Here is a 19,566-nt window from a genome sequence, read left to right on the forward strand (position 1 = left end):
CTCTGCGCTTGTACTGTTGAAACCAAAAGGTTTCAGCTTTGTTAATGAGATTTTTGCAAGGAAGCAGAGGTAGGAGCTATTTCTGTTATAGTAGGAAGGAAGATCGGGCAGGTAGGTGGTACGATCCTGCTATATAAATGAGCTGTGACCGACGTGCCGCGCATGCGCAGAACAGCACGGCTCTTCTGCGCATGCGTCACTTCACAGGTCTCTCCTGAGCAACCCAGTGATTCTCCTCGCTCCCCTGATTACCTCCGTCGACGCGGCCGGATCATTGAGAGCTCTGCCCGTCTCCAGCCTTCTCTTTGAGTTCGTTCCCTCAGAGTCCCGCCTTCTGATGTAATTTCCTCTTTCCGCGAGGGAGGGACTCTGAGGGAACGAACTTGAAGGGAAAGCTACAGACGGGCAGGGCTTTCAATAACACAGCCGCTTCGACGGAGGTAATCAGGGGAGCGAGGAAAATCGCTGGGTGGCTGGGGGGGCAGGGAAGAGAGGAGAATCGCTGGGTGGCTGGGGGGGGCAGGGAAGAGAGGAGAATCGCTGGGTGGCTGGAGGGGGGCAGGGGAGAGGAGAATCGCTGGGGGGGCAGGGAAGAGAGGAGAATCATTGGGTGGCTGGAGGGGGGGCAGGGGAAAGAGGAGAATCGCTGGGTGGCTGGAGGGGGGGCAGGGGAAAGAGGAGAATCGCTAGGTGGCTGGAGGGGGGGCATGGGAGAGAGGAGAATCGCTGGGGGGCAGGGGAGAGGAGAATCGCTGGGTGGCTGGAGGGGGCAGGGAAGAGAGGAGAATCGCTGGGTGGCTGGAGGGGGGCAGGGGAGAGAGGAGAATCACACACTCTCTCTCTCACAGACACACTCGCACCCAGTCTCACTCTCTCTCTGTCACACACACACATTCGCACGGTGTTGCCAACCACGCAGAAAGGGGGAGAGGCAGGGGGTCCTGAGACCACAGGGGAGGGGAACGGGTCCTCAGAGGGGGGGAGGGGATCCTGAGACCACAGGGGGGGGAGGGGGGTCCTCAGACTAGAGGGGGAGGGGGAAGGGGGTCCTGAGACCACAGAGGGAGGGGGGAGGTATCTCTGTCACACACACACTTTCACACAGTCAGTGTCTTTCTCTCTCTCACTCCCACACAGTCTCTCACACTACTGTATCACATTCACTCTCTATGTGTCACACAGTCACTCTCACACACTCTCGGTCTCATACACTCTCTCGGTCTCACAGAGAGTCTGTGTATCGCACACATACTCTCTCACACTGTCTCACACACACTCTCACACAGTGTATCTGTGTGAAACACAGTCACTGTGTCTCACATACGCACTCGCACACACTCTCGTTCAAACACACACACTCATTGTCACACAGACACACTCGCACCCAGACTCACTCTCTCTCTGTCTGTCACACACACACACTCGCACATTAACTCTCTCTCTCTCTGTCACACAGTCACTCACACTCTCTCAAACATACACACTCCGAGGAAAACCTTGCCTACGCCCGTTTCATTTGTGTCAGAAACGGGCCTTTTTTTTACTAGTTTTAGTATAAAGTGTGCACTTCTACCATCACAGTGACTTGATTCACTCGGAGCAATGACCTCTGCCGTGCAGTAACTTTGAGATTTTGATAGCAGATGTTTGATTGATTGGCTATAGGGCATGGTGTGCTCTTAGCTCCTTTGCTGGCCACGTAAACCTAGGTCAGTCGGTGTTTAAATAAAACTGCCCTGGGCTGTGAGGTTACCACGCAGTCAGTATTCAAAGGGTTGAAGTGCCTTCCGGAAGGAGTCCTGGGAGCATTCGCTAGAGCTAAATTTAAAGAACAGTTAGTCCTTGAACGGAGGTTCCTAAGTTGGTCTGAAAATCTTCCGAAATGTCAGTGTCTGAACTGTAGGCTTTTAAGTGAAACGTGGAGCATGGCTGGCAAATTGACTGCGGTAGGTTTGATGTCCCTGCCGTGGCTATGCAGTCTTCCTGCTGTACTCTTGGGTGAATCTATTCCTCGATAACTAAATAAACACTGGGGGGGGAGGGGGGTGCAATCGGCTGTTTGGAAACTGCGCCATCTGTGTGAACGATTTGCAGCTGCATTGTAGTGGAGATGGTCCCACCGGGGCTGAAAAATAAATAAATAAATAAAAAGGGGACTTGGAGAAAATATGGGTAAATTTGTGTCGGACCTTTCACTTTGATAACATGCCCTCGAAGAGGGGGAGTGTACAAGTGGGCAGAGGGTAAATATTAAGCACTCTGATACCGTATCCTCAGAGCTCCTAAATGGAGGCATCCATTTGACCCCCCCCTAAAATACTTTACAACTACGCTCCAGCTCTGCGGAAGCTACGGCCCTGTGAATGCGAAGCCTCTCATAGTAACTTAGTAAATGACGGCAGGTGAAGACCTGAATGGTCCATCCAGTCTGCCCAACAAGATAAACTCATTTTACATGGTATGTGATACTTTATACCCGAGTTTGATTTGTCCTTCCCATTCTCAGGGCACAGACCGTAGAACAGGGGCGTAGACAGACACCCAAGTTTGGGTGGGCCTGGACCCAAGGTGGGTGGGCAGCACTCCACCTTGTCCTACAAGTGATTTGGTTTCTCCCTCTCTCGCCTGCATGCCATATGGTCTATCAGACATCCCCTCTCCTCCGTATACCTTTTAAATAGCAGATTTTCACCGGCAGCAAAAATTTGTTGTTGGGAGTTCTTAGCTGGTGGGGCTTGGGGTCCCTGCCAGCCACATTATAGGTGTGCTGCTACTTGGTAGGCCTAAACCTAAAGTGGGTGGGCCTGGGCCCACCCCAGCCCACCCTTGGCCACGCCACTGCCGTAGAAGTCTGCCCAGTACTGTTCTTGTACTAAGTTCTGAGGCCAACATCGAAGCCCCTTAAATTTTATACTCCAGCCCATCCCTATCTATTCAGTCACGATCAGGGCATAGACCGTAGAAGTCTGCCCAGCTCCCGCTTTGTTTCCCAGTTACTGGCGTCGCCACCCAATCTCCGCTAAGATCCCTCTGTAGAAACCTTTGGTTTACAAGGCTTTCTTCAGACACACACTGACAACAGAACTGTCACAGAATTCTTGATTACACACAGAAAATCTCAAATCTGCATTCAGCATCGGACCCTGAGAAAAGAGGAGTGCAGTTTTCAGAAGTCTTTTTTCCTAAACATTGGTGTGTTGTACTTGCAGCAGGGCCCAAAGGAATAACATAAGTCCTGTGGCAGATAATGTATGTTAAACGTTGCTAAAAGACCCCCTTAGTTGAGTAAAGAAATTGTCTGAAAATTGCTCACCCTTTCCCTGGGCAGAAGTAGGCAGGGGGATCATGATGCGCCCGTAGAAGACAGAAGGTGGGGGGCTCAGTTGGGAGAGGCATTTTCAAACCTGCAATTTTCAGAGGGAAACACTTTTCTTTTGAAAATTAGTGTGGGACTCGCAGGTTCTTTGTATCTGTAAATTGTCCCTGGAGGGAAGGGAAATGGGACTTGATATACATTCAAAGCGGTTTACATATATACAGGTACTTATTAACATAGAAGCTTAATTTAATTTTGTTCAATTTTAGTACATCTTTTCCACTGCACATCTTATCAAGGGATTAATACTATATCATTGAAATGCTTTGTTTCTAAATACATCCAATTTATTAAGGGCCTCAGGGGTGATACTCTGTTGACATCCAGATAACTGTCTACCGCCAAATGGCCTAAATAATGCTGCTGAAACTCTGGGTATGGCCCTGGTTAATAGCACTAATCTGGGTGTTCAGCCCAGTATGTTTTCACGGGTTCTCATCCCAGTCCTCGGGACACCCCAGCTGGTTGGGTTTTCAGGATATCCATAATGAATACGCACGAGATGGATTTACATGCCACGGAGGCAGCATATGGATGTCTAACTCATGCATGTTCATTGTGGGTATCCTGAAAACCCAAACCAGCTGACTGTGTCCCAAGGATTGGATTGAGAACCACTGTTCTAGCACAGTCCTCAGGACCCACCCAGGCGGTCAGGTTTTCAGGATACCCACGATGAATATGTTACAGTTAAGGTGGAGTTGGGACATCCAGGTGGTAATGTCAGACAAGCAGGGCTGAGGTTTGGGTCTGCCTGATGAAATTTCTCACGTAGAGGAGAGGCCCATGTAAGAAGCTTAAGACACACCAATTGAACAGTATGATACTGGTGGAGAAAGATCCACCAGCGGATGCTAAAAGTGTGACGGGACAGAACAGAGTCCTGAAATTTAAATCACGAGAGCCAGAGCCAATAATAATCTACTGTGTAATGGTGGGAGAAGGGATCACCCTTGTTTTGGTTTCCAGACTCATTTACAAACTGTGTGCCACGTATTAAGCGTATGTGTGATAATCAGATGCCACCCACAGACTTTCTGAATGGCAAGATTTTTAGGAGGCATACTTAACAGTCATTAAATTATGCGTCCCAGCTTGCTGTTTCTCAAGTGTCACCCAGAATTGGGGAACTTCCAAATCGAGCCAATTTCTAACGAAACTTTGGCAGTTCCACAAATAGCACCATATATTTTTAAGGCTTAAAAAGTCTGGCTAGTGTGATCCCTCAGGATTTCAAACAAAGTTTGGCATGCTGTTCTCTACTTTACAAAGAACTTCACAAGGAATTCTCCACAAACATAGGTCCACAAATCAGGGAAGCACTGTAGCTATAGCAGGACTAAACCGAGCTGGAATTACACACTGTGTGTCCTGCCTCGTCCACTGCGCCACAGCCACGTAGAGGAGAGGACAGGGAATAATTTTGGTGCTCATGCCTTCTTTGGACAGTATTCCCTGAGATACAGGTAAATTCATTACTTGCTTCTCAACTCTCTCCTAGAAGCACAGCTAGCGAAAATTTTCAAGAGTACCACAGTTGATTAAATTTGTAGGCATCGGTGCTAGGGTTAGCATTTGGGCAAGGGGTCTCAACCCAGTCCTCGGGATACACCTAAGTCAGTCATGTTGTGGATATTCAAAGTTAGATACATTTGCAGACAACGGGTCTCCAGAGAAACAGTGTGTGTGTGGTGGTGGGGCAGAATGGCATATAGTGCAGGGGATCAAAAACAACAGAAAGGCAATTGATCCGCAAGCTCCAAGATGGAAGTGGTAATAGCAGATCAGTGATAGATATATAAATTGTATTCCTGCAAATAGCAATCTCCTTGCATCGCAATTTGCATGAATAAGCTTAGCGGAGATTGGGTGGCAGAGCTGGGGGTGGGGGGAGGCAGGGCAGACTTCAACAGTCTGTGCCCTGAAAATGGCAGATACAAATCAAAGTCAGGTTACATAGTAACATAGTAGATGACGGCAGAAAAAGACCTGCATGGTCCATCCAGTCTGCCCAACAAGATAAACCCGTATGTGGTACTTTTTGTGTATACCCTACTTTGATTTCTACCTGTCCTCTTCAGGGCACAGACCATATAAGTCTGCCCAACACTATCCCTGCCTCCCACCACCGGCTCTGGCACAGACCGTATAAGTCTGCCCAGCACTATCCCTGCCTCCCACCACCGGCTCTGGCACAGACCGTATAAGTCTGCTCAGCACTATCCCCGCCTCCCAACCACCAGCCCTGCCTCCCACCACCGGCTCTGGCACAGACCGTATAAGTCTGCTCAGCACTATCCCCGCCTCCCAACCACCGGCTCTGGCACAGACTATAAGTCTGCCCAGCACTATCCCTGCCTCCCACCACCGGCTCTGGCACAGACCGTATAAGTCTGCTCAGCACTATCCTCGCCTCCCAACTACCAGCCCTGCCTCCCAAACACTGGCTTTGGCACAGACCGTATAAGTCTGCCCAGCACTATCCCCTCCTCCCAACCACCAACCCTGCCTCCCAACCACCAGCCCTGGCACAGACCCTGTAAGTCTGCCCAGCACTAGGTATACACATAAAGTAGCACATATGAGTTTATCTTGTTGGGCAGACTGGATGAACCGTGCAGGTCTTTCTCTGCCGTCATCTACTATGTTACTATGTATATGCTGTTATCACTTCCATAGAGTGCAGGGGATCAGTGCTAGCCCTTGGGATAAAGTGGCATGCAGTGTTTAAAGAGCCCCTGTGCTAGGGTTGTGCAAACAGAGCGACTGCAGCCTCTGGGTGCAGATGTTAAGCAGCTCAGTCAGCTGTCATCTTGAGGGAGGGAGCGGAGGCGTGGCCTTGACGTGACGCGGCGATGACGCTACAGGTCGAGCAGCAGGCTCACGGCGGCGGCTTTGTGACGTAGGTGCGGAGGCGTGGCCTTGACGTGACGCGGCGATGACGCTACAGGTCGAGCAGCAGGCTCACGGCGGCGGCTTTGTGACGTAGGTGCGGAGGCGTGGCCTTGACGTGACGCGACGATGACGCTACAGGTCGAGCAGCAGGCTTACGGCGGCGGCTTTGTGACGTAGGTGCGGAGGCGTGGCCTTGACGTGACGCGGCGATGACGCTGCAGGTCGAGCAGCAGGCTTGAGTGCCTTTGTGACGCTCAGGCATGGGCGGGGTTTGACCGGGGTCCTGTGGCGTCACGCTGCTTTGTGAGGTGGGGCGTAGCGGACGTGCGCGCGCGTGTGCTGCTGGACGGGAGCGCGCCGGCGGCGGTAGATAGATTGTGTGTGTGAGGGACGGACGGAGAGAGAGAGATTCGGTCCCGGAGGGGCAACGACGAGGCCGAGGACACAACCGCCGCCAAGACGGATTTCCTGTGGGACAAGAGAACGGGCCTCGCTGCGAGAACGGTAAAGGAAAGAGGGGGGAGGAGGAGGCCGCTAAGATGGCGGATGCCAGGGGGGAGGGGCCCTGGCTCAAGGAAAAGCAGAGTTACAGTGGGGGAGGGGTCGTGTTCTCCCCCCGCAACAAATAAACACCACACGGGGGGGGAGGGGTCGTGTTCTCCCCCCCCCACAACAAATAAACACACTGGGGGGGAGGGGTCAATTTCACATATCAGTGGGGGAGGGGTTCATTCAGCCCTTCCCCCCCCCCGCCAGGATTACAGTGGGGGAAGGGTCGTGTTCTCCCCCCCCCCCCCTGCAACAAATAAACACACTGGGGGAGGAGGGGTCGTGTTCTCCCCCCGCAACAAATAAACACCACACTGGGGGGGAGGGGTCATGTTCTCCCCCCCCCCCACAACAAATAAACACACTGGGGGGGGAGGGGTCGTGTTCTCCCCCCGCAACAAATAAACACCACACTGGGGGGGGAGGGGTCGTGTTCTCCCCCCCCCACAACAAATAAACACACTGGGGGGGAGGGGTCAATTTCACATATCAGTGGGGGAGGGGTTCATTCAGCCCTTCCCCCCCCCCGCCAGGATTACAGTGGGGGAAGGGTCGTGTTCTCCCCCCCCCCTGCAACAAATAAACACACTGGGGGAGGAGGGGTCGTGTTCTCCCCCCGCAACAAATAAACACCACACTGGGGGGGGAGGGGTCGTGTTCTCCCCCCCCCCACAACAAATAAACACACTGGGGGGAGGGGTCGTGTTCTCCCCCCGCAACAAATAAACACCACACTGGGGGGGGAGGGGTCGTGTTCTCCCCCCCCCCACAACAAATAAACACACTGGGGGGGAGGGGTCAGTTTCACATATCAGTGGGGGAGGGGTTCATTCAGCCATTCCCCCCCCCCCCCCCCGCCAGGATTACAGTGGGGGAAGGGTCGTGTTCTCCCCCCCCCCCTGCAACAAATAAACACACTGGGGGAGGAGGGGTCGTGTTCTCCCCCCGCAACAAATAAACACCACACTGGGGGGGGAGGGGTCGTGTTCTCCCCCCCCCCACAACAAATAAACACACTGGGGGGGAGGGGTCAATTTCACATATCAGTGGGGGAGGGGTTCATTCAGCCCTTCCCCCCCCCGCCAGGATTACAGTGGGGGAAGGGTCGTGTTCTCCCCCCCCCTGCAACAAATAAACACACTGGGGGAGGAGGGGTCGTGTTCTCCCCCCGCAACAAATAAACACCACACTGGGGGGGGAGGGGTCGTGTTCTCCCCCCCCCACAACAAATAAACACACTGGGGGGGAGGGGTCAATTTCACATATCAGTGGGGGAGGGGTTCATTCAGCCCTTCCCCCCCCCCCCCCCCCCGCCAGGATTACAGTGGGGGAAGGGTCGTGTTCTCCCCCCCCCCTACAACAAATAAACACACTGGGGGAGGAGGGGTCGTGTTCTCCCCCCGCAACAAATAAACACCACACTGGGGGGGGAGGGGTCGTGTTCTCCCCCCCCCACAACAAATAAACACACTGGGGGGGAGGGGTCAATTTCACATATCAGTGGGGGAGGGGTTCATTCAGCCCTTCCCCCCCCCCCGCCAGGATTACAGTGGGGGAAGGGTCGTGTTCTCCCCCCCCCCTGCAACAAATAAACACACTGGGGGAGGAGGGGTCGTGTTCTCCCCCCGCAACAAATAAACACCACACTGGGGGGGGAGGGGTCGTGTTCTCCCCCCCCCACAACAAATAAACACACTGGGGGGGAGGGGTCAATTTCACATATCAGTGGGGGAGGGGTTCATTCAGCCCTTCCCCCCCCCCGCCAGGATTACAGTGGGGGAAGGGTCGTGTTCTCCCCCCCCCCTGCAACAAATAAACACACTGGGGGAGGAGGGGTCGTGTTCTCCCCCCGCAACAAATAAACACCACACTGGGGGGGGAGGGGTCGTGTTCTCCCCCCCCCACAACAAATAAACACACTGGGGGGGAGGGGTCAATTTCACATATCAGTGGGGGAGGGGTTCATTCAGCCCTTCCCCCCCCCCCGCCAGGATTACAGTGGGGGAAGGGTCGTGTTCTCCCCCCCCCCCCTGCAACAAATAAACACACTGGGGGAGGAGGGGTCGTGTTCTCCCCCCGCAACAAATAAACACCACACTGGGGGGGGAGGGGTCGTGTTCTCCCCCCCCCCCACAACAAATAAACACACTGGGGGGGAGGGGTCAATTTCACATATCAGTGGGGGAGGGGTTCATTCAGCCCTTCCCCCCCCCCCCCCGCCAGGATTACAGTGGGGGAAGGGTCGTGTTCTCCCCCCCCCCTGCAACAAATAAACACACTGGGGGAGGAGGGGTCGTGTTCTCCCCCCGCAACAAATAAACACCACACTGGGGGGGGAGGGGTCGTGTTCTCCCCCCCCCACAACAGATAAACACACTGGGGGGGAGGGGTCAATTTCACATATCAGTGGGGGAGGGGTTCATTCAGCCATTCCCCCCCCCCCGCCAGGATTACAGTGGGGGAAGGGTCGTGTTCTCCCCCCCCCTGCAACAAATAAACACACTGGGGGAGGAGGGGTCGTGTTCTCCCCCCGCAACAAATAAACACCCACACTGGGGGGGGAGGGGTCGTGTTCTCCCCCCCCCCCACAACAAATAAACACACTGGGGGGGAGGGGTCAATTTCACATATCAGTGGGGGAGGGGTTCATTCAGCCCTCCCCCCCCCCCGCCAGGATTACAGTGGGGGAAGGGTCGTGTTCTCCCCCCGCCCTGCAACAAATAAACACACTGGGGGAGGAGGGGTCGTGTTCTCCCCCCGCAACAAATAAACACCACACTGGGGGGGGAGGGGTCGTGTTCTCCCCCCCCCACAACAAATAAACACACTGGGGGGGAGGGGTCAATTTCACATATCAGTGGGGGAGGGGTTCATTCAGCCCTTCCCCCCCCCCCGCCAGGATTACAGTGGGGGAAGGGTCGTGTTCTCCCCCCCCCTGCAACAAATAAACACACTGGGGGAGGAGGGGTCGTGTTCTCCCCCCGCAACAAATAAACACCACACTGGGGGGGGGGGGTCGTGTTCTCCCCCCCCCCACAACAAATAAACACACTGGGGGGGAGGGGTCGTGTTCTCCCCCCGCAACAAATAAACACCACACTGGGGGGGGGAGGGGTCGTGTTCTCCCCCCGCAACAAATAAACACCACACTGGGGGGGGAGGGGTCGTGTTCTCCCCCCCCCCACAACAAATAAACACACTGGGGGGGAGGGGTCGTGTTCTCCCCCCGCAACAAATAAACACCACACTGGGGGGGGAGGGGTCGTGTTCTCCCCCCCCCCACAACAAATAAACACACTGGGGGGGAGGGGTCGTGTTCTCCCCCCGCAACAAATAAACACCACACTGGGGGGGGAGGGGTCGTGTTCTCCCCCCCCCACAACAAATAAACACACTGGGGGGGAGGGGTCAATTTCACATATCAGTGGGGGAGGGGTTTATTCAGCCCTTCCCCCCCCCCCCGCCAGGATTACAGTGGGGGAAGGGTCGTGTTCTCCCCCCCCCCCCCTGCAACAAATAAACACACTGGGGGAGGAGGGGTCGTGTTCTCCCCCCGCAACAAATAAACACCACACTGGGGGGGAGGGGTCGTGTTCTCCCCCCCCCCACAACAAATAAACACACTGGGGGGGAGGGGTCGTGTTCTCCCCCCGCAACAAATAAACACCACACTGGGGGGGGAGGGGTCGTGTTCTCCCCCCCCCACAACAAATAAACACACTGGGGGGGAGGGGTCAATTTCACATATCAGTGGGGGAGGGGTTCATTCAGCCCTTCCCCCCCCCCGCCAGGATTACAGTGGGGGAAGGGTCGTGTTCTCCCCCCCCCCTGCAACAAATAAACACACTGGGGGAGGAGGGGTCGTGTTCTCCCCCCGCAACAAATAAACACCACACTGGGGGGGGAGGGGTCGTGTTCTCCCCCCCCCCCACAACAAATAAACACACTGGGGGGGAGGGGTCGTGTTCTCCCCCCGCAACAAATAAACACCACACTGGGGGGGGAGGGGTCGTGTTCTCCCCCCCCCCACAACAAATAAACACACTGGGGGGGAGGGGTCAGTTTCACATATCAGTGGGGGAGGGGTTCATTCAGCCATTCCCCCCCCCCCCCCGCCAGGATTACAGTGGGGGAAGGGTCGTGTTCTCCCCCCCCCCCTGCAACAAATAAACACACTGGGGGAGGAGGGGTCGTGTTCTCCCCCCGCAACAAATAAACACCACACTGGGGGGGGAGGGGTCGTGTTCTCCCCCCCCCCACAACAAATAAACACACTGGGGGGGAGGGGTCAATTTCACATATCAGTGGGGGAGGGGTTCATTCAGCCCTTCCCCCCCCCCGCCAGGATTACAGTGGGGGAAGGGTCGTGTTCTCCCCCCCCCCCTGCAACAAATAAACACACTGGGGGAGGAGGGGTCGTGTTCTCCCCCCGCAACAAATAAACACCACACTGGGGGGGGAGGGGTCGTGTTCTCCCCCCCCCCACAACAAATAAACACACTGGGGGGGAGGGGTCAATTTCACATATCAGTGGGGGAGGGGTTCATTCAGCCCTTCCCCCCCCCCCAAGAGGATTGAGGCGAAGGGATCATGCAGCCTTTCATAATTTGAGGGAGGGGTCATATTCTCCCCCCCCCCCCACAGCAAATAAACACCACACTGGCGGGGCGGGGGCGCCCATTTTTACATAACAACAGTGGGGGAGGGGTTCATGCAACCCTTCCCCCCCTCAGAAGATTGAGGCGAGGGGATCATGCGGCCTTTCATAATTTGAGGGAGGGGTCATGTTCTCCCCCCCCCCCCCCCCCCCCCCCGCAGCAAATAAACACCACACTGGCGGGGCGGGGGCGCCCATTTTTACATAACGACAGTGGGGGAGGGGTTCATGCAACCCTTCCCCCCCTCAGAAGATTGAGGCGAGGGGATCATGCGGCCTTTCTTAGAGTAATTGGAGTAGGGGAGGGGTCCTGGGGTTCTTCCCTCGCACCAAAGAAATGTCTAGCTGTTGGTGATTTCTCTCAAAGCAGGATCCCCCAAACCAACTAAGACCTCGAAATTCACTAGCTAACCCTGAAACCACTTTAAACTCCCTTTTCGACTCTAGGGCCGCATTTTCCGAAGTGCCAAGACGCAGGCAGAGTCCCGGAGTCTCGATACCTGGTACAGGGAGGTGGGTTTTAGATTTCTAAGGAACTGGGGATTATAGGGAAGGGGGAGCCTGTTCTGGCCTTAGGGTCGGACCAGGCTGCTGGCATCGGCATTTAAAAAGGAGGTAGAGCAGCTTTTAAACTAGAACCTGGGGAAAGGCTGACAGTCGTTCAAAAACACATGGTTCGGAACTGGGTATCTTTCAAACATATCACCAAAACAGAGAAGATAGGGTGTCCCAATAATGAGGTTGCAATAGAGACCATAGTAAACCGGGTGTCTTTAAATAAAAAGCAGACAAAAGACTGCACACTGTCAACTGCTCAGCAAGATGTAAATAAGAACAACAAACGTAGTTTGAAATTAATGCATGAATGCCAGGAGCCTAAGAAATAAGATGGGAGCGTTAGAATATATTGCACTAAATGCATCTCTGAGACCTGGCAGAAGGAAGATAATCGGTGGGTGGATTGACTTGGTGGAGAGGTAGCATTGTATGTTTAAGAGGGCTTTGACTCAGATTGAAAATTCTTTGAACTATGGATTGAAATCCCATGTGTAAAGGGGAAAAGGATAGTGATAGGAGTGTTCTACCGTCCACCTGGCCAGGATGAACAGACGTGTAGAAATGTTATCAGAAATTAGGGAGGCTAACAAAGTGGGGAACACAGTAATAACGGGTGATTTCAATTACCTCAACATTGGGTAAATGTAACATCAGGGCATGCTAGAATTTCTTGACAAAATTAAGGACTGCTTTATGGAGCAGTTGGTACAGGAACCAACAAGAGGATGAAAAATTCTAGACCTCGTCCTTAGTGGAGCGCATGATTTGCTGCAGGAGGTAATGATGCTGGGGCTGCTTGATAACAGTGATCACAATATGATCAGATTTGATATCGATTCTGGAGTAGGTACACACAGGAAATCCAGTACATTAGTGTCTAACTATAGTTTGATATAAGGGCAAAGGCAGAGTGTGGACGCACAAAACTCAAAAGTACTGGATTTCAGACGTACTGATTTTGATAAAATGGGGGAATACAAGAAGGAGCTGTTGGCGTGGGAAGGCGTAGGAGAAGTGGAAAAGTGGTCATCAAAGCTAAAGGCTGCTATAAATATGGCAACTGATCTTTACACGAGGAAAGTAAACAAAAACAAGAGAAACGGGAAGCCTATATGATTCTCCAAACAAGTAGCTGAAAAAATAAGAGCAAAAGAGGCTTTGTTCAAGAAATAAGAAAAAACACAACATGAGGATCATGGAAAAGATTATCGGATTAAATTCAAAGAAGAGGAAAATGTGGCTAACGAAAGCGGAAGAAAAAATGGCTAAAGATGTAAAGAAAGGTTACAAGACCTTTTTCAGATATATCGGAGAAAAGATAGGAATGGAATTACAAGACGGAAAGATAATGTTTGGAGCATGAGGAGGATAAAGTGAACGTACAATTACTTCTTCGGTGTTCATGGAGGAAAATCCTGGTGAAGGACTGCAGTTGGCTGCCGAGGGAATATCTGGGAATGTAGTGGATACTGTACCATTTACAGAAAAAAGAGTTTATAAACAGCTGGAGAATTTGAAGGTGGACAAAGCTATGGGGCCAGATGGGATACATCCAAGGATACTGAAGAGTTCCTTGTCTCCACTTTTATGAAGAGGGACCACATCCGCTCGTCTCCAATCTCGAGGAACCTCTCCTGTCTCTATTAAATATATCTTTAAGAAGAAGATATATTTAATAGATAGAGACAGGAGAGGTTCCTCGAGATTGGAGACGAGCGGATGTGGTCCCTCTTCATAAAAGTGGAGACAAGGAAGAAGTGGGAAACTACAGACTGGTAAGTCTCACGTTGGTGGTAGGAAAAATAATGGAGTCTCTTCTGAAAGACAGGTTAGGTTTTTTTTTTTGTTACATTTGTACCCCGCGCTTTCCCATGCATAGCAGAGAGATTAAATTAATTCTTTGCTTCTGTCTATAATGGCACAAATTGAAGAATAACAAATCGCCTGGACTGGATGGTATTGATGTAATATGTAATTTATCTTTAAAAAAAGCATGGTATCAGAAGATTGGACGCTGGCCAATGTAACGCCAATTTAAAAAAAAAAAGGTTTCAGAGGTGATCCAGGAAATTATAAGCCAGTGAGCCTGACGTCGGTGCGGGGCAAAACGGTGGAGACTATTATAAAGAATAAAATTACAGAGCATATTTAAAAGCATGACTTAATGAGACAAAGCCAACATGGATTTAGTGAAGGGAAATCTTGCCTCACCAATCTACTACATTTCTTTGAAAGGGTAAACAAATGTGGATAAAGGTGAGCCAGTTGATATTGGAGGGAGGGCAGTTGTCCCAATTCTTTTGAGGAGTGGACTAATATTACCACAGACCAGTGGGTTCTAGAACTTCTCAAAGAAGCCTACGAATTAGAATTCTCATCTCTCATCGTAAATATTTTCTTGAAATCCTCATGCAAGAGTTCTTGCAAGCAGGCAGTGGTTCTTTCCACTCTTCTCTCCTTAAAAGACATCGGAATCATTGTTCCAGTGCCCTTTCATGAGAACTGTCAAGACTGCTACTCCATTTACTTGTGTTTCCAAAGAAAGGAGGGACGACTTGTCCTGTGCTCGACCTCAAAAAGGTCAAGTTTGTAAAGGTTAGACATTTTTGAATGGAGACCTTGTGCTCCGTTATGGCAGCGGTTCAGCCAGAGGAGTATCGCACTACACTGCATCTAAAGGAAGCATACTTACATGTTCCCATTTAGCCGCCTCATCAGCTTTTCCTCAGGTTTGCGATGTTGGGTCAGCACTTTCAGTTCCAGGCAATGCCCTTTGGCCTTATGACCATCCCAGAACCTTTTCCAATGCTATTTATTTTATTTATTGCATTTGTATCCCACATTTTCCCACCTATTTGCGGGCTCAGTGTGACTTACAATACATTGTGAATGATGGAAATACAATTTGTCACAGTACGGTTATGGGTTACATTGTGAAGAGTTATGGGAAGACGAAGTCAAAGTCAAGATATCATTTGGGAATAGAACAATGGAAAGTAACAATGGGGAAATGATAGGGCGATAGAACAATAGCAAGAGGGCATTAGGGTATAACAATTTTATCTGTGGGTAGAGTTTTAAGTGTGGTGAAAGTATGGGGAAGAGGATTCAGAAGAGAGTGTATTGATGCAATTCTATTAGTGTGTATGTATTTCATGTGTTTTGATCCTTGCAGTAAATTCTCTCAAAGAGATAAGTCTTCAATCGTTTGCGGAAGTCGGTTAATTCGTAGATCGTTTTCAGGTTGCGTGGTAGTGTATTCCAGAATTGCGTGCTCATATAAGAGAAGGTTGATGCATGCAGTACTTTGTATTTTATGCCTTTGCACTTAGGGAAGTGGAGATTGAGGAAAGTTCGGGATGATCTTTTAGCATTTCTGGGTGGCAGGTCTATTAAATCTGACATGTATGTAGGGGCTTCACCGTGAATGATTTTGTGAACTAATGTGCATACTTTAAAGGTGATATGTTCCTTGAGTGGGAGCCAGTGTAGTTTCTCACGTAAGGGTTTTGCACTTTCGTATTTTGGCTTTCTGAAGATGAGTCTGGCTGCTGTATTCTGGGCTGTTTGAAGTTTTCTCAGTATTTGCTCTTTGCAGCCTGCGTATAGTGAGTTGCAGTAGTCCAGATGACTGAGTACGAGTGATTGCACTAGGCTGCAGAAGACATTTCGAGGAAGGAAGGTATCAGAGTGCATCCCTATTTAGACGGCTGGATGATCAAAGCTGCTTCAGCTGACCATGTAGAATAGACAGGCTTATGTGGTAATGCATACAGACACACCCTTCCAGAAATATGTCAGTGTGTTGGCTTCACTAGAGCGTTGCAGAAAGGTGAATAGCTGATGGGAGTCCCTAGATTGGCTGAGCTTTAGGAAGGTGAGAGGTGGGGTTAAGAGGAGGAGCATAAAGATAGGGGTGGGATTAGAGGGGAGGGGAAGCGTGTAGAGAGTGCTAGGGAGGAAGGAAAAAGGGTTGGCAGGTGTAGGGAAGAGGAGTAATACAGGATGACAGGGAAAGTGCAAGGAAGAGAGAAACCTACATGCCAACTCTCCTCCCTGCTCTTCCCTCAAGACACCAACCCAACACACATGCGCCCCCCCCCCCCCCCCCTACACTTGATACACAGTGCCAACATGTGTACATGTCCCCACAGGTAAACTCCCCACTGAGATAGATACACACATCATACCGTTAATTCTAGTCAGGTCCCCCATATAGATATGTCTTAGTTTGCAAAGGAAGAATAGGGCCATGTGCCGTTGTCATACTGTCAATATGCATTTTTCAACTATGCATGGTGTAAAAGTTTCCTCAGGCAGGATTAGTGTTTACTTTGAATCTTATTTATGTTTCAAGTTGTGTGATGAGGGGAAGGATCTTCTCACGTACCTTGCACTCTCCTCCTAGATGCCTCACTCGAGAAGGTACCGCTCTTCGGAGCGGGGCAGCAGAGGTAGCTATCACGAACATTACAGAAACCGCAAGCACAAGCGCCGAAGAAGCAGGTCCCGGTCGAGCAGCAGCGACAGAGATCGGGACCGTCGTCACAGGCACGAGGACAGTTACCACGTTCGTTCCCGGAGGTGAGAAAAAGCAGAGTATTTCAGTAGCAGAGGAGATAAATAGTCTTTGCATACTTAAGTCCCTTTCTTGGCACCTTTAGCTCTGTTGATTGGGAAAGTAAAATTTTTTTTAAATTGCTTATGGAAATGTCCCTTGCTCTTGGTGTATCTGTTCTACTTCATCCATTCTCCAGATGCAGTTGTTCCACAACCTCTGACTGTGTGTTAAGTTTCCAGGTTCATGTAATTGCAGATTTCATTCATGCCTTTTCATTAGTAGTTTAAGGCAATTTACCATGCAGATACTGAAGGTATTTCCCTTTCTTAAGAGAATTTATAATCTTAAGTTTGCACCTGAGGCAACGGAAGGTGAAGTGAGTTGCCCAAATTCCCAAGGAGCAGCAGTGAGTTTTGAATCTTGGCTTCCCTGGTTCTCAGCCCACTGCTTCTCTTCCCCCACCCGAGTTATTTTGATTGCTGTAGTATTTTATATGTAGGCTTAATAGGTAAGTTTTATAAGAATTCTGCAGCCTGTATTCTCCTAGGTAGTAAGAAATGGGAACGTGAAAACCCCTTGTTACGTAAGTTACATTGGCTATGAGTGAAAGAGAGGGTTAATTCAAGGTGGCGCATGCTATGGGTCGCCTTTATTCACTTCTGGCATCAGACTTGGAAGCCCTCAAACTCCCCACAGTTGATTCTTTGATTAAGCTGTCCTTCGAGGTGGTGGCTCTTAGCCTTCAAGTTTTGGTGTGCGGATCCTATGCGGCTCTGTCGTGGGTGCAGAAGGCCTCCTCAATGGAAGAACTGGTTATGTTTTTTGCCGGGCTCGCTTATTTGATGGATCTTCTTTGTGACCTTTTGCAAGCCTCCACAAAAGGGGTTTCCCTTACGGTTACAGCATGCCATTGGATATGGCTGTGGCATTACGTGGCAGATGTAGCTTCCAAATCCCAGTTGGCGAGACTGCCTTTATGGGGGCGACTTGGTTGGCGAGGATATGAAAAAAGATTCTGAAAGCTCTGCGGGACTCCAAAGGGTAGCGTCTCCCGGAGGATAGGCCTAGGTCTTCGAGGGCAGGTATGCCCCACGTTCGGTTCTGAGAGACTAGGCGTTACCGGCCTGGCCGTATTGGTTCTTTCCAGAAGCCTTGTTTTACTCCGAAACCATAGCCTTTTTGCAGAGATTGCTGTGCCACAACCTTGGGCCCTAGAGCACAACAGAGCTTCCCAGTGGTGGGGCCCTGGTCAATTCACTTCCGGTCATTGGGGGACGTCTGTCCCTTTTCCTGGGGGAATGGACCAGGGTAACTTCCGACGAATGGGTCTTGGAAGTCATCCAGGACGGTTCCATCTAGAGTTTGTCCTTTGGCAGATTTCTTTCTCGAGTCTCCTTGCAAGTGCCTAGCCAAAGCAAGAGCAGTTCATTAGACCCTAGAAAGCATACTGCGGCTCGGGGCGGTCTGGCTGGTACCACTGTCAGAGGTCGGTCAGGGACGTTATTCCATTTACTTTGTCGTTCCCAAAAAGGGTGGCTCTCTCCATCTAGTCCTGGACCTCAAGTGCATAAACAGGGTGCTGTGGGCTCACAATTATCGAATGGAAACCTTACGTTCAGTGATTGCGGTGGTGCAACCAGGGGAGTTTTTAACTGCTCTTGATCGCAAAGCATATCTTCACATTCCTATTTGGCCTCCTCATCAGCGCTTCCTCCGTTTCGTGGTGCTCGGTCGCCATTCTCAGTTCCAGGCCATGCCCTTTGGCCTCACTACTGTACCTCTGACTTTTTCCAAGGTCTTGGTGGTTGTAGCGGCCTTCCTTCGGAAGGAAGGGATTCAAGTGCTCCCCTACCTGAACAATCGGCTCATTCGGGCATCGTCTTACGAAGAGAGCTTGCAAGCGATGGACCGAGTGATCCGCCTCTTGCAATTGCTGGGCTGGATCATCAATTTTCCCAAAGGTCATCTACACCTATCGCAGTCCCTGAAGTATCTGGGCATTTTGTTCGACACCCGGGCGGGGATGGTGTTCCTCCCGCCTGTTCGCAGTCTTTGGCCTGGGATTACGTACATTTATTGGGTTCAGTGGCTTCCACCTTGGACGTGGTCGTGTGGGCCCGGAGTCAGCCGGTGGTCTCCCCTCTCGAGAGTACAACACAACCCAAGTTCCGTGGTCCCCCCGTCTCAAGGCAGAGATGGACTGGTGGCTGGTTCCAGAGAACCTCCTCAGGGGTGTTCCGCTGGCCACGCCGGCATGAGTGGTTGTAACAACGAATGTGTCCCCTATCCGGTTTGGAGGGGGGGGGGCTCACTGCCTCAGTCATACAGCCCAAGGGACGTGGTCCCCAATGGAAGCAACTTGGTCCATCAACCGGCTGGAGCTGAGGGCTATCTGCTTGGCTGTATGGGAGTTCCTGTTCCTAGTATGGGACTGTCCGGTACGTGTTCTCTCAGACAATGCGTCAGCGGTGACCTACGTGAACAGACAAGGGGGCACCAGGAGTGCGCCACTGGCCCGAGAAGCATCTTGGCTTTGTCTCTGGGTGGAGACGCATGTGTCCCTCCTTTCAGTAGCCCACACTGCGGGTTTGCAGAATGTCCAAGCGGACTTCCTCATCCGACACAAGCTGGGTCGGGGGAATGGGAACTCTCCCTACTAGCCTTCGATCAGATAATATCGTGGCGGGGGCTTCCTGTAATAGATTTGATGGCAACTCAGAACAATGCGAACGTTCCCAGCTTTTTGAGCAGGGGCAGGGAGATGGGTTCGGCCGGAATCAATGCCGTTCTCCAACATTGGCCTCGGGGCCTCCTTATATATTCCCCCTCCCCCCATGGTGGGGAGAATGATAGGACGCATAGCCAGCCACCCCGGCCGAGTGATTCGGTCGCCCCAGATGGCCACAGTGTCCTTGGTATGCGGACCTAGTCTGACTGCTGTTCGATCACCCCCTCCAGCTGAATGCGGCG

At 51.5% G+C, this 19,566-nt stretch overlaps 1 protein-coding gene across 4 annotated transcripts in view; it reads left to right on the forward strand.

Moving 5' to 3' along the window:
* CLK2 (CDC like kinase 2) overlaps positions 1–19,566 on the forward strand; it is an 83,466-nt gene that overhangs the window by 54,269 nt on the left and 9,631 nt on the right. For 3 of the 4 annotated variants that reach the window (XM_030188216.1, XM_030188214.1, XM_030188215.1), the window contains exon 4: positions 16,444–16,619. In XM_030188216.1, the coding sequence (XP_030044076.1) occupies positions 16,444–16,619 (176 nt within the window). Of the gene's footprint in view, positions 1–6,595; positions 6,776–16,443; positions 16,620–19,566 lie in introns of those variants that run through there. The other variant, XM_030188217.1, reaches the window with a different exon arrangement.

The sequence above is a fragment of the Microcaecilia unicolor genome, chromosome 14 (genome assembly GCF_901765095.1).
Source record: "Microcaecilia unicolor chromosome 14, aMicUni1.1, whole genome shotgun sequence".
Taxonomy (NCBI): Eukaryota; Metazoa; Chordata; class Amphibia; order Gymnophiona; family Siphonopidae; genus Microcaecilia; species Microcaecilia unicolor.